The sequence below is a fragment of the Thunnus thynnus genome, chromosome 12 (genome assembly GCF_963924715.1).
Source record: "Thunnus thynnus chromosome 12, fThuThy2.1, whole genome shotgun sequence".
NCBI lineage: Eukaryota > Metazoa > Chordata > Actinopteri > Scombriformes > Scombridae > Thunnus > Thunnus thynnus.
The window spans coordinates 24887190-24902207 of NC_089528.1; the positions used below are offsets into that span (position 1 = coordinate 24887190).

A 15018-nucleotide genomic window follows, 5' to 3' on the forward strand; every position below is an offset into this window, starting at 1 on the left:
GAGCTCATTTGTTGTAAAGTTGTGTTTTAGACATTTTGGAATTTGATAAATAGAAAACTAGCAAATATTCACATTTGAGAAGCTAATACCAGTGATCTGAGGGCTTAAAAATCAACAATGAATCAGTTATCAAGATTGTTTTGCCAATAAATTTTCTGTCAACCAATTAATCAATGAATCTACCATGAATTTCAGCCCATACGAGTACAAATGGCCCCATATGAGGTTGATCTGGCCGTTAATGAATGAGTTGTTTAGCCTATGAAATGTCAGAAAATGGTGAAAAATGTTAATTAATGTTTCCTCAAATGTCTCTTTTTGTCCTGATCAACAGTCAACAACCTAAAGACCATCAAAGACTAAAGAAACCAGAAAATAATTCACATTTGAGAAGCTGGAATCAAAAACAATGTGCTGATTATCAAAAAGGCTGCAGATCAATTTTTCTATTGATCGACTTATTGCTTAATTGACTAATCGTTGCAGTACTGAAAGTACTTAATAAAATACTTAAATAATTTACCGCTTTACAGGGAAAAAAAGCTTAAATTAGGATCTGTTTTTTCAAGGAAATGGTTCTTATGTCCAAAATTTTATTTTAATAGGCTGGTCTGGATTCATAAATGTCTCTTTACAGCTCCATAAAGGTCAGATAGTATTTAAATATGATGGTGATGATGGTTTGAAGGATTTTTTTCCAATCAGCAGCTCCATAAACTGTCTCTCTGCGGTGTGAGCCACTTGTGTGACTCCATTATATCGTCCAGTCCTTCTCAGTGAGCACACACACACACACACACACACACACACACACACACACACACACAGAGAGAGAGAGAGAGAGAAATATCTAAGAGGTAGTAAATGTGTTGTGGCTGAACCACCCCGTTTCACAGGCCTTGGCCCCCAGGGGAAAGCGGAGGAGGGGCCAAACTGGAGCGGAGGCGGGGCGCACGGTGCTACGGCTGAGTGGAAAGAAAGTGGAAAGTGAGAAAATACCTGAATGGACAATCTGGAATAAGTAAGTAGTATTTTTCTGTGGAAAATGTCTTGAATCGCTGGTGGCGGTGATATGGGTGCATGTGCGTTGCTGTGAGGCGGAAAGAGAGGGGAGGATTTGGGGCGCCGAGGATCTCCGGTTTCCCCAAACAATAGTCGAGAGGACGCGGTGGTGGTCGCCTTTTTTTTTTTTTTTTTTTTGAAACCGCAGGGAAGTTTAGGACCCTCATTGGTCTCTATTGTCGCTCACACCGAGGCCACGTAGCTCTCCGGACCGATTTTTAAACGTTGGGAGGAAGAGTGTTGTCTGTAGAAATGCAACTAAAGCGTAAGAAAGCGGACAGCTGGTGATGCGTCTGGAAGCGCGTCCAGTGTGATTGTAGGCCGGAGGTTTTTTGAATCTTCTTCCTCGGAGCAGGACTGGTGGGAATCTTGAGAGCGTCCATTCATTTACTGCGAGGGCGTCCCGTTTGGAAAAGCAAAGAGGGAAGAAAGGGAACGAGCATTTTTTTTGGATAATTTGGCACCAGGACGCGCGACCAGTGGGGCCTGGGAGTCTCCCATTGTCCTGCCTCACCACAGCACCCTCCTTTTCTCATCTTTGTAGGTCGCACAACTCTTTATATTCGTGTGTGTGTGTGTGTGTGTGCCCCCCCCCATAAATGCTGCCGGTTACTCACAGTAAGTTTAGCCTCTTGTAGCCTTTTGTGCATGTGGAATATTGTTGAATTATTAATGCAGCTTGACTCTCGATCCATGTTACCCGCAGCACGAAGTGAAGAGCTGAAATGTGTCCAAATAGCTTCGTTGAAACTCAAAGTGAAACAGTGAAATGTTGCTGCAGTCACAGGCCCGGTTTGGATCTGCTGTAGACACTGTTTGATATGCTGCTGGGTTTGTTAAGTCTTAATTCTACAGTTGAAATAAGGGTTGTGGATTAACTTTGTGAGGGAAATCTTTTATAATGCCATAAATACACTTTAGAGCAGTGGTTCTCAAAGTGGGGTCTGTGGACCCCCAGGGGTCTTTGAGGGAGGGAGGGAGGGGGGTCCCCAGCAAAAAGGGGAATCATTTATTTTCACTGTAATTCCATCCATAAGTAGCACAATGACAACATGTATGACTGTTTTGGTCATGGGATTCATACACTTTAATCTGTAGTGCAACATCTAAACGCAAAAATCTTATCAGATGGGGGTCTGTGGTCTAACTTGTGTGCATATAGTGGTCCTTGACGTGAGATAGTTTGAACACCACTGTTTTTAGAGTGAAAGAAAACAGCACAGTTTGACTATAAACTGCATCCAGAGGACATGAAGATACCATAAAGTAGTAGGACGACAGTGTAAATTAACTGTAAGCGACACAATGATATGACAGATAAAAGATTAAGTAATTGTATTTAAGTGTAACTAAAGAGTCTTTCTGGAGCACCATTTATTCTATTTTAGTGTTTTTTCTACCATTAGAGTTAATTAATACACCATAACATCCGCCCAGTCAGCCTGTTTATGTTTAAAGGCTCAGTTCAACAAATCCCCAAAACCACAATTCTGCCTTTCCCTCTCTCCCCCCCCTTGTTGTACCATTTGGTTTATTGACAGACTTTTGGGATCATCTTGGTCAGAGATCAAACAATCATTTCCATCCGGTGTTTTCAGAGACCACCGGTCTTCATCAAGATAGCGACTGGACAAGCATCCGTTTTCCTTAAAAGATAAATGCCTGGAAATCTTTGAAGATCCCAGAAGGTCGTTTTAACAAGACGTACTGCTGTTCAGGAGAATCCACAAAGACTTTTCTAACCATCTGGATGAAAATATATTCTGTCCGCTGGAAGATAAGAAAGATTTCTTACATGTTTTCAAGGTTGCGGGTCAGTTTTCCTAACTCACACAACACACACGGTGGCTGGAAATGAATGTTTCACTATCAGTTATATTCATCTAACTTTACATTATGTCATATTTTGTGCACAATAGCATGTTATATATCTGTTGTGTCATACATAACAAACAAGGAGATACTGTATGTCATTTCTGCTCAGCTGGATTGGAAACAGAGCTGGTTTATCTTGTAGCGGCATAATATGTTTTCATCCATAAATGGAATATTTTATCATCAGAAAAACAGACGCTTTGCTCTGACAGGAATGTAATGCAAATACATGAGAAGATGGGAGCTAATACTAGAAAACTGAATCATATAAACGAGGTTGTCGCCCACAAAAAGATCACATAATTTAAGTTGTACTACGCTGTTCAAGGATTTAGATGAAATAATACAATAATATCGTTCTATTCAGGAAAGCTAACGTCTGTGTAGACACAGTGTTGACTGTTTTCTACCTTTAACAAATGAACGTCTTATGAAAGCTGTTGTCGGTTGTATCAGTGCTTCAGTTTCTTGAGAGGTGTGTTGTTGATTTGTTATTTGATTGCTTTGAGCAACACAAACGTCATTCTCCTCCGTCGTAAAGGGGCGGAGTCAAACATCTCAGTGGTTTTAAAACTTGAGGAAATAAAACTAAACACTCTTAGTCATCTAAACGGCTAAGTGGGGAAAATATGTTGTTTGTGATTTGGGTGAACTAACCGTTTAACATCAGTGTCTGGCAGGATTTCTTCTGAATCTGAATCACATCTAGAGCTGCAACGATCGATTAGTCGATTCATCGATTAGTCGATCAACAGAAACTTAATCTGCAGCTGTGTTGATAATCAATCGTTTTGAGTCTTTTTTTTTAAGGAAAAAGGCTCCAAATCTTCTGATTCTATGTGGATATTGTCTGGTTTCTTCAGTCTTTGATGATTTTTAGGTTGTGGACTGTTGTTTAGGACAAAAAAAAGACATTTGAGGACGTCACTTTGGGCTTTTGGAAACAACATTTTTGACAATTTTCTGTCATTTTAAAGACCGAACGAACTAACGGATTAATCATTAATTAAATGCCCTTCGTTTCATCTCACTTCCTGTCCCTGCAGCACTTTGTAGGAATATGTCGGACAGATTGTAAGCAGGGATCTGTTTGATTCACAGCAGCGAGCAGAGGACGGGCCTGTTGATTCAACCACACCCTGTGAGATTTGTACACACACACATGCTCCAGTTTGCCGGCCATGTGTGCGCTCTGGCTGACAGTAGCAGTTGTCTTGTTTTTTTGCTGGTTTTACTGATGTCGTCGCAGGCAGCAGTGGGTGGTGCTCAGCCCTATATATATATATATGTGTGTGTGTGTGTGTGTGGCCCTGGTGCACTGATGAGCCTTTTCCCCGGCTGCAGCAGCAGCAGCCTGGGTGTGTGCACGCTTATTTTCACAGTTGGTATATCAGGCCTCAAATGGCTGTTTGAATGGAGCTGGTCATTTCAGAGACAGCCCAGATTGCTTCTCCACTGTGACAGCTGCTGTCTCAGGGCCAGCAGCTCGAAATGTTTGATGACAGTAAAGCTGCAGCGATTAATCGATTAATCGAGTAGCTGCCGACTGATAAAGTAATCGCTGATTGTTTTGATAATCGATTAATCGCTTTGAGTCGTTTTTTTGAGGAAAAAATGTTCTCTGATTCTAGCTTCTTAAATGTGAATATTTTCTAGTTTCTTCAGTCTTCTATGACAGTAAACTGAATATCTTTGGGTTGTGGACAAAAAAAGATATCGAGGATATCATCTCCGGCTTTGGGAAATCGACATTTTTCACCATTTTCTGACATATTATAGACCAAACAATGAATCAGCAGATTACTTGATAATGAAAACACTCATTACTTGCAGCCTTAGATGACAGCTTGATTTCTTTTTGCCTTTGGGAGGAAAAAGAGGCTGTAAAATCCTACATCTCAGCGTTTTTAAACATCTTGTGACTTGAGTTGCGTGTTTACAGCAAAATTCCTGATTAATTAGTTTCATAATTGACGGTTTGAACGTTTTATTGAGTAGCACGAACCCACTGGCCTTTTGGATTTAACGTCAACATGTTCACTTTTTTGAGGTACGGTGAGTTTGTGTGTATGGTTCATTTCTTACACAAAAGTAAATCAAAGTTCTTTATATTTTGCATAAAAGAAATACAGACGTTAAGAAATATGTTTAATATTAAGCATTAGATCCATACATTAAAGAACATAATATTTAAAAACAAAACCACAGAAATAGAAGTGAGCTTCCAAAGCAAATGCAAGATGGGTAATAGTGAACGCTTGAGATTTAGTCTATAACAAAACTTATGAAAGAGCAAAGATATGATGTAACAGCAGCTCTAATATATACGAATATTGATTTTTGACAGCTAAAATCATCATTTGGGCATTTGGATGTCGTTTAAATATGTTTTTGCTATCTGTGCCTATATGATACTTGAGTCTCATATTGATACTAAAATGATACTTCAACACCTCCATAATAAGGATTATAAAAACCCTTTTCCACAAAACCTCTCACTCCTCTCACTGTATCGTTATCAGCAGCTGTTTTCAGCAAAAAAGCTCCAAGAAATACAAACCGTACACTAGCTGCTCAGCACCAAACAGACAAAGTTAGTGACTAGCTGGTGAACTTTGTGCAACATTTAGCAGCTAAAGAGCCAAATATTTCTCTCAGGAGTTGGTGGAGAGCAAAAGGGAGCTAAAAGGAGAGTGAATATTTAACATACATTCACCAGGAGGACAGAAACACGACTCCAAATGAATGCTAATGTTGCTCTGTGTCTGCTAGATGTGTAAATTAGTAACTATTTGCTAACACATAGCCATACCAACTTAAAAGTTGTGTTTGCAGCTTGTTTCCACTGCTTCCAAGTGGTCAAAAAAGCAGGTTTGAATAGAATTAGGTTTTCCTAAAGAAAATAACCCATAAAATTAGCAAAATGTGATGAAAGAAAACTGGTAAATGGGCTGCATTTATGTAGCTTCTTTCTAGTCTGCTAACCACTCAAAGCGCTTCACATTACATGTCAGTATTCACTCATTCACACACACATTCACACACTGATGGCACAGCCTTCGGGAGCAATTTGGGGTTCAGTATCTTGCCCAAAGACACTTTGACATGCGGTCTGGAGGAGCCGGGGATCCAACAGCTGATCCTCTGATTAGTGGAAGACCCGCTCTCCATCTCTGAGCCACAGCCGCCCCGAAAAGTAAACAATAGTCTGACCAAAACACTCAGCTGTAACTTTAGGGACTTGACATTATTTATACTGGGACAGATATATTTCAGTCAGTACAAAAACTGTATCGAAGCTCAATACTGAGCCCTAATTAAAGATGATTTAGTAAACAGTGTAGCTTTACTCATGACTATCATTTCTACTTGGATTTTGAAGTGAAGTGTTTAAAAGCAGGACTGTAGCTACCGTCAAGGACTTCAAGGTCGTGTCCTCTGTGATATTTCTGGGAATTTGGTGCTGTTTGACAACACGAGAGATTTACACTATGATTATACACATGTTGAGATTTTTAATGCTGATTTTCATAGTCTTTAGACTAAATATGACAGTTTTAGGCAGAAAATGAACCAAAGGAACCACCAGTGTCATACCTAACTAACTCTACCGAATGATAATGTAGAGAAATACAGTTTGCAGAAGATATAATACGAGATATGAGAGACTTTGGACTCATGACCGCTGTACTTCTAAAAATGTGACTCTGGTTCTCTTTAGAAGGAGTGTTGCGTGCCTATAAGATAAGGTAGCAATGTCTGGAAAAATACAATTTTTTTCTAGTGAATGTTTGTGCAGAAAACACTTATCTTTGCTATCAGTTAATGATGCATATTAAATTACTTTACACTCCCTTTGGACTAGTCATGAAACCGTCCAACTGTGGCACTAGTAGGCATGAAGCCCGACATGATGACTGTTTAATCTCAGACCACACACACACACACAGATTACAGGACCGGCCCTGTAGTTGAAGTGAAGTGAACAACGGGTCATTTTCTTGTTTTTTAGAAATCAGGTTTTCACACTTTGAAGAAGTTACTGAAGAAAGGGTTGTGAGAAACGAATGAGCTGTTTGTAAAAATCCTGAAATAATGCGAAGAATTGAGCCACTGTTCGGTTAACAATGGCTGTCCAGGCAGGAACAATAGCTGAGTGGGATGAAAAGAAATGAACCTGTGTATGCAGAGAAGCAGATTATCAAAAGAAAGAAACAAGGACAGGTTATGTTTTTACAGGCTGTAGCTCAGACAGACCTGTACACAAGTTATGACATTAATTCAACATTAACGCCGCTAAAGTGAGGACAATGTGACGAGTCCTGGTGTGGCTCATTAAGTAGGCCAGAGGACACTGGGATGAATAGGAAACCTTATCCATCTCACTACTGGACCACACCTTTCTAGATCAAGTGTTCTGTCATATTCTCACTAACAGTCTGACAGAGACACAGACGGTACGGCAGACAGGCTGTAGAGTAAATGGTGTTGTTCAAGGATACCAGTAAGAGATACTTGTACCATAATGTGGAGGGTGAAGGGACTAAATGATCATGTTTCAGGTTAAACTATTGGGCTGGACAATAATTTAAATGTATTGTGTTGCCAACCAGGGCTGCGACTAACAATTATTTTTTCAATTAATCGTTTTGGCATTAAAAAGTCAGAAAATAGTGAAAAATGCCAGTTATAATTTCTTACAGCCTCCGGTTGACGTCTTAAAATGTTTTGTTTTGTCTGGTCAACAATCAAATATCCAAAAATATTCAGTTTAATGTTGTTTGACATAGAAATGCTTCAAATCTGAAAGGCTGCAACCAGCAAATGTTTGACATTTCTGCTCAAAAAACGATCAGTCAATTATCGAAACAGTCAACTAATCAATTAATTGACCAATTCTTGCAGCTCTATTGCCAACATTATGACATTATGTGCTCATATTGTGAATAGAGCTACAACAATCAGTCAGTCAACAGAGGGCTATGGACAAAAAGTAGACATTTGAGAACGTCACATAGGGCTTTGGGAATGTTTTGGCGACGTTTTTCACCATTTTCAGACATTTTATAGACCAAATGATTCATCGAGAAAATAATCTTAGTTGACTTTCAGTTAAAGGTGTCCTCCTGTGAGTTCTGTATGTCGTTTCCTTAAAGGTGGGGGTCTTGTGAGAAACAGATTTTATTTATAATGGTCAAAATCGAAGTTCAGAGATACCTCGCTTTTAGTCTTTAGTTTGAGTCAAACTCCAAAAACACTGGATCCTACATTTCCCACAATGCAACTGAATAGCATCTTTCATCAGAAACTCCTAGAAAACCTCCACCTCTTTCAAGCTGTGAACCTCCAGTTTGTATCAGAGGCTTTTTCTTATAAATTTGTAGTCTCCTAGCATAAGTTGAGATAAGCCTGATGACATCATCGGGGTTATTTTTCTCAGAAGACATTATACAAGGTGAATGCCGCAAACAACGATGAACAAACTGAGCTTCATGTGTAACATTGGTGGCGTGACTCTTTAAAAATAGTTTAAATCCTATAAAAAGGAATTGAGGTGAGCTAAAATAACAACAATTTACATCTAACCACAAATAAAAGCAACTAGTCACCCCTAAATGTAGTCTGGAAGCCCAGAATTAAGAGGCAGAGCAACACTAGCGAGGGAATAGTTTCTTTGCTCCATTCAAAGTTTCTTTTGAAACACATGAAACTTCACGGAGGCTCTACTTTTAAAAGACCACCCCAACCCACTTTTGCTTTTCATAGCATATGTATCTCATTATGTGGATAATGTAGGTGTCATGACGTCAGGTTGTCATCCGTTTGAAAGCTCAGTGCTAAAAGTTGATGTCAGTCCCTCTGAATTAAAACAGGAAATGTTGATTTAAACAAAAGTTCAGCAGTCCTGCAGAAAGAAAGTCGTGTTTTGATCGAATAACAGTTGCAGTAACAGACCATACTGTTCACATAGTCGTTATAAAGTCATATTTAATGTGATGACAGAGAGCATTAATTTCTGTAATACTTGATTATAGTCTTTAATTTTTCCAAAATGTTGGATTTACCAATAACAATAAAACCATTTGAGTGTGTATGATTATATCATAACAATGACATCAAGATAATTCTGTGATAATTAACCATAATAGCAACAACTCCTATAGTTCATACACTGATTTATTTGCCCAAACACACATTTTCTGGCTAAAAACAGCAACGTTCCATCACTGTGCCAAAAACCATCCTGGGAAATGTAGGAAATCGAACAAAACAAAACAGCAGCACTCACTGATCCATCTTCTTATGTTTCTTCAGTGTCAAACTGAAGTTGTCACTGGATTATTTACTGTGTCCAACACTTTTGTACTGAGGAGTGTAAAATAATAAACATTGCAGCTTTCGGGTCCAGACCTTTGAATCCGCCCTATCAAATTCTGTCTGATATCAGGCAATCTTTAGGGGTCACTGGCAGGGATTTAGACGTCTATTCTTGGTCCTTTAATTGCTCTCTGAGGTCTTTAGGTACATATGGGCCCTTCATGTTTTTGCCTGTGGTTGCTACAGCTAATTAGATAGAGGTTCGGCATGTTTGTGTCCCGTGAAGCTTATAAAGACATTTGATGTCATAGAAGAGACTGTCAGGTATCCTACTCTGCTGTATGTTTGCATTATTTCATGTATGATGATGTCAGAGCTGTACAGGGGTAAATACGCTGCTGAAATCTGTGTTTCCACCTCAGTACGTTCAAGGATCAGTGAGACCTGCTCTTCATTACAAAATGACTCATCTTACGGTGTAATTGCTTTAAAAATATGGACAGCATTGCAATAATAGCTTAATTGTTATTTTTATGAGGTTGCGGGCTAAACATTAAGGCCAGAGAAGATTTCTGATTGTTATTTTGGCCAGTATCTCTCTGTCTGTAGGGGCATGTAGCAACTACACCTCCACAGCAATTAGATAAAAACACTGTTTAGATTTAGTCCAGAAATATGTGCTTCGTCTGGGAATATTTGGATGTTCTCCTTCAGCACCTTTTTTTTAACTTTACCCCACTTAAATCTGCTCCTCCATGTGAATCTGCAGCGACTGATCTGTTCAGAGCGACTGAGTTTGAATCTTGACTTTCTTTTAATGTGCTTTTTTTAGTTAAATGTCATGCAATTCTACATGATCTAAAATAAGTGTTTGCTCCTGTTGCGTGACATTCAGAAGGCGGATTCCTCTCCCTTTTGCAGAGATATCATGTGGTCAGCATGAAACATGACAGTTTTTCTGCACTTTATATGGAAAAGCACAGCACGGCTCCGAGCGCAAGATGCTCGTTCCTCTGCCGTTACTAAAGATGAAAGCGTACGATGATGCACCAGGCAGAAGCTGTTAGTCATTTTGAGTTTTGTGGTTTGGAATAAGCATGTTGTTGAGGTTCAACGAGTAGCTTCGGGGGCTCAGAAATGTTCTTTTTGTCTGGTAAGATTTAGTGGTCCTGGGTGAGGGAACTTCCTTCTGAGATGAAATATGAACGGAAGACAATAAAACAAAGGATCGTGCTGGTTATATAATGTGGATAAACACGGTGAAATCCCTCACAGATTGGTTGTCGTACAGTATTTGGCTCCAAGGGGAAGTGGATTTTAAACACAAAGGCGCTGATGGAGCATAAAAGCCACATTAAGTTAAATCAGGACCCTGTAAGACAGTGATGGCAGCTAACGCCCCTTTCCATTTCCCACAGAGGGGCCAATCAAAGCCAGCGAACCACACCCGCCCTTTATCAATTAACCACCGTATGACAGTCCAACATCCGTCATGCCAACACTTTTGTTTTGGCGATTTTTCGGCAGCGTGGAGAACAGAGTGGCAGAGGGCGGCGTAAGGTCAGGTTTCCACAGCAACTGTCAGCCTCCAATCCCCCTCCAGCTGAACACCCTCTTTCATCGCCATGGCAGCGGAGAGGCCCTGTTTCCCGGGGGACGGGGGGAGCGCGGGAGGGAATGTGAGACGGCGAGAGGGAGGGAGAGGGCAAACAAGTTTTGTGAAAACACAGTAATCCAATATGGCTGCCATTGTGTCAGAGCTAACGGCGGCTAAAGCTCGCTCCTTGGTGTGAGGAGATACAGTCGTGTGATGATTAACCTCGGCCAAGACCTGGAGGACGTGATACAAGCACGCGGAGCCAAAACTAAAGCTTCAGTTTAGAGGGTTAATGTGTTTAAGTGTCACTCGGTGGAGAGATCACAGCGCTCGCTCTGCCGGGGTGAGAGGTTCGACTCCCACATACGTGAACTCTTGAGTTTAAAGGGAATTTCACTTTGAACTCACTATAATCAGGCATGACTGACTTCTTAAAAGATAGCTTCACAATTAAAAGTCTGACTTAAAGCAACAGTCAGTCGCCCAAATTAACATTGACACATGTTTTTCTTGCTGTAATCAGTCCTCCTGTTCACACTGACCATTAGAAGATCCCTTTATAATGTGCTTTGCTCACCTATAGATCACTACATGGACTTTCTACTCCCCCGCACCATGAACCGAGCTCTTAGGTGCTCTAACCAGAGTCTTGTAAGTGTTCCCTGGACATGTTTTAAGACTCAGGGAGATCATGCATTCCAGTTGGCAGAAGCTAAGCTTTGGAATAAGTCTCCCAGTAAGTCTGAGGTCTCTGGACTCTGTGGACTCTTTTAAAAAGCAGTTAAAACCCATCTGTTCAGATAGGCATTTCGTCAGCATGTGGTATTATGCCCGTTTTTCCCCACTGTTTGTTTTATCTGTTGTTTATCTTTGTTTTGTTTATTCTGTCTTTGAAGCGGTTTGTGACTGGTGTCTGTGAAAGGTGCTATATAAATAAGCTTTCTTTACTTATTTACTTGGACTTTCGATGTAAGTGATGGGGGACAAAATCCACAGCCGTCCTTCTGTGAAAAAATGTTTTTAAAGTTTATCTGAAGTTTATATGAGGCTTCAGCAGTCTGAGTTAGTCATATCTAGTGGACATCTGCCACATTTACAGTCTGTTTAGCATCAGACTCCGTCTTTGTGTTTCCTCTGACAGTGTTTCCCTGTTGAGCTAAAGTGGAAGTATAGTCACAAAGAGAGGGACTTTGCCACTAAAGAGACTGTAACGTTGAAAGATATCTACTTGATTTGACTCATTTGGACGACTGAAGCGTCATATTAGCTTCAGATAAACTTGTAAATACATTTTTGCACAGAAGGAAGTTTGTGGATTTTGGCCTCCATCACTTACAGTGCATTATGAAGGGATCTTCTAATGGTCAGCATGAACAGGAGGAATAATTACAGCAAGAAAAACATGTTTCAATGTTCATTTGAGCTCCTGACTGTTTAAGAAAGACTTGGAAAAATTGTGAACCCGCCCTTTAAAACTCAACTCTGACGCTGAATCTTTGTGAGACTTGGTGCAGCACTGAGTTGTCAGTGATTTCCCCCAAAACTTTAAACACTGACAGGCTGGAAACATAACAATCATTACGGGACGCTAAAACTTAACATTTAAACCAAGACTTACAAAATATTTGTAGTTCTGGTGAAACTGTTGCATAAATTTGTAAATAAAAAGAAGAGGAAGAGTTGACAGCCATAAGGTTAGCATGTTAAAATGCTTTTTACATTTATTTGAGAGGGATGATGTTCATTAATCAACAGAAATAAAAAAAACTGTAAATGAGCCAGAGTTAGCTTAAAAGGCTCATTTTCATCTGTTGTCCTTGTTCAGATGTTAAAGAGGAAACCTAAGATTAGAATAAAATGACATCTTGTAAAATTCATGGTAGACGACATCATTAATTTAATAATAATTAAATAATTTCACGCAGCCACAATAATCAGTGACGTGGAAAAGTGACACTGATCTGACCGACTTTCTCCTTCTGCTCATCTCTTTCAGATCACGGCCACTTCAGCTCTCCCCTGCTGCGACTCTCCCACCCGCCATCCTCGCCCTCGTCCCTCTTCCTCCTCCTCTTCTCCTCCTCTCTGTAGCCTCCCCCGCTCGCCCGCCTCCCTTCTCCTGCTCCCTCCTCATCGGCCTCCAAGATAGATTCCCTCAGGAGTAAGGTTGACCTGCTCAAGCTGCCCCTGGCTCTCTCCACCAAGTCCATCTCCGAGCGTAAGAGCCAGCTGGGAGGAGTAGGCGAGCAGCGCGGCACGGGGGGAGGAGGAGGAGGCGGGGCCCGTAAAGCCCGCTCACCGCCGACCCGAGACATGGACAACGAGTCGCAGTACTCGGGCTACTCATACAAGTCGTCCCACTCCCGAAGCTCCCGCAAGCACAGGTAGGTCACGCAGATGATTTTAACGTCATCGTTCTCCTGCTGGACTTTTAGCAACAACCATTCAATGTATTCATGTTTAGAAAGTTCTTGGAGGCTGGTTGGGTGAGTTTATTTCCACCAAATATACAAATATGCGCAGGGGGGACACGTACTGACTGTTACTAACAAGTAGGCCACATTTTTGGTGGATTAAAAATGATTAAAATCGAAGTAAATCATTTGCTGAGTTCCCAGTTTTGGCACCGTCTACGCTCAACAAAGGCTACACCAGAAAATAACACGTCAGTTTCTTATTGCTGAAAATTTAGAAGAATATTAGCTCAAGATATATCATGTATTACACTTTTTAAAATATATTTATCCAAAACATAACTCCATTAAAAAGAATTATACTTTTTTGCAGAGGTAGTACTGTTTTTTTTTTTCTTCTCCCTGCTCCTTGTGAATCATGGATTGTGTATTATGTTGTTACAAATTGTAGCTTATATATATATTAATATCAGAGCAGTGATCAGCCAGCTTCGCTAAGTGAAGCAGTTCAGCCAGGACACGGTGTGATTTTGTAAAAGTGCGGGTTTGATAAGAAGCCAATCCTAAATTGTACACGAGTGTAACTATGCTTGTTTGTTTGGTGTGCAACCGCAAGGATGAGACCTCATCTAATCGGATTTAAAGGGCTGGTGTAGATCATGTTTTTTTAACACTTCAGATATGAATCAAAGGTCTAAATTCACCGAGAGATAATTTCCAGGATGGTGCTCTGCATCATCAACAATTAAGCAATAAAGAAAAGGCTGTTTGTTTTTGGATCTGATGTCACTTTGTCTGTTTCCAGCTGTGTTATGTGTCCAGTCCACACTGTCCAAATGAACATATATATATATATATATATATATATATATATATATATATATATATATATATACATACAACAGTAGGGCTGCAACTAACAATTATTTTCATTTTGTCTATAAAATGTCAGAAAATAGTGAAAAATGCCTATTTATAATGTCTGAGAACTCAAGGTGACGTCATTTATTGCTTCTTTTGTCGGATCAACAGTCAAAATCTAAAGATATTCAGTTTACTATCACATATGACACATAAAACCTTCAAACCCTCACATTCGAGAAGCTTCAACCAGTAAACGTTTAGCATTTTTCATTAAAAATGACGAACGATTATCAAAGTAGTTGCAGATTAATTGTCTGATTGATTGATTGGCTTGCTGCTGCAGCTTTATATAACAGTAAAACATACAGTATTCCTCTTGACAGGCCTGCAGTGCATAAATTCTTCTTCTCTGAGATCTCAACGTGCTAGTCGAGGATGTTGAGGGTGGCTGCGTTCTAGCAAACCCTCCCAAGAATATTTCCCCCCCAATGTTTCTACCTTAAAATCAGTGTGGAACTATTTAATATGTGCAAAAACATAAGCATTGATATGTAGGAACCAAGCAGACATTTGCTCAAGTCGATCTGTTTCGGGAATCTGAAGATAAAATGACTTAAAATCTTGTAAATATAGTGAATATTTCACATCTGCTTAATATACTATGAAGTGTCTCCTATATCACATCCTGAACATGCTACACAAAACATCATTCACGAGCGGAGTGACGGAAAGTAATCGAGTTACCTTGTGTGCTGTTGTGTGTGTTTGTCTTACAGGGATCGGAGGGACCGCCACCGCTCTAAGAGCCGAGACAGCAGCAGTCGTGCAGACAAATCAGTCACCATCCAGACTCCCGGAGAGCCTCTGCTCGATGCGGAGTCGACCCGC

At 40.2% G+C, this 15018-nt stretch overlaps 1 protein-coding gene across 3 annotated transcripts in view; it reads left to right on the top strand.

The window, feature by feature from the left end:
* The first annotated feature begins 868 nt into the window (after positions 1 to 868).
* Positions 869 to 15018, top strand: part of LOC137194546 (vang-like protein 2) — a 21771-nt gene continuing 7621 nt past the window's right edge. The window contains exons 1-3 of one of the 3 annotated variants that reach the window (XM_067606524.1): positions 869 to 1021; positions 12849 to 13236; positions 14907 to 15018. The exon at positions 14907 to 15018 is cut by the window's right edge and continues 12 nt beyond it. In XM_067606524.1, the coding sequence (XP_067462625.1) occupies positions 13166 to 13236; positions 14907 to 15018 (183 nt within the window). In that variant the 5' untranslated portion in view covers positions 869 to 1021; positions 12849 to 13165. Of the gene's footprint in view, positions 1022 to 1044; positions 1603 to 10964; positions 11196 to 12848; positions 13237 to 14906 lie in introns of those variants that run through there. The other 2 variants (XM_067606525.1, XM_067606523.1) reach the window with 2 other exon arrangements.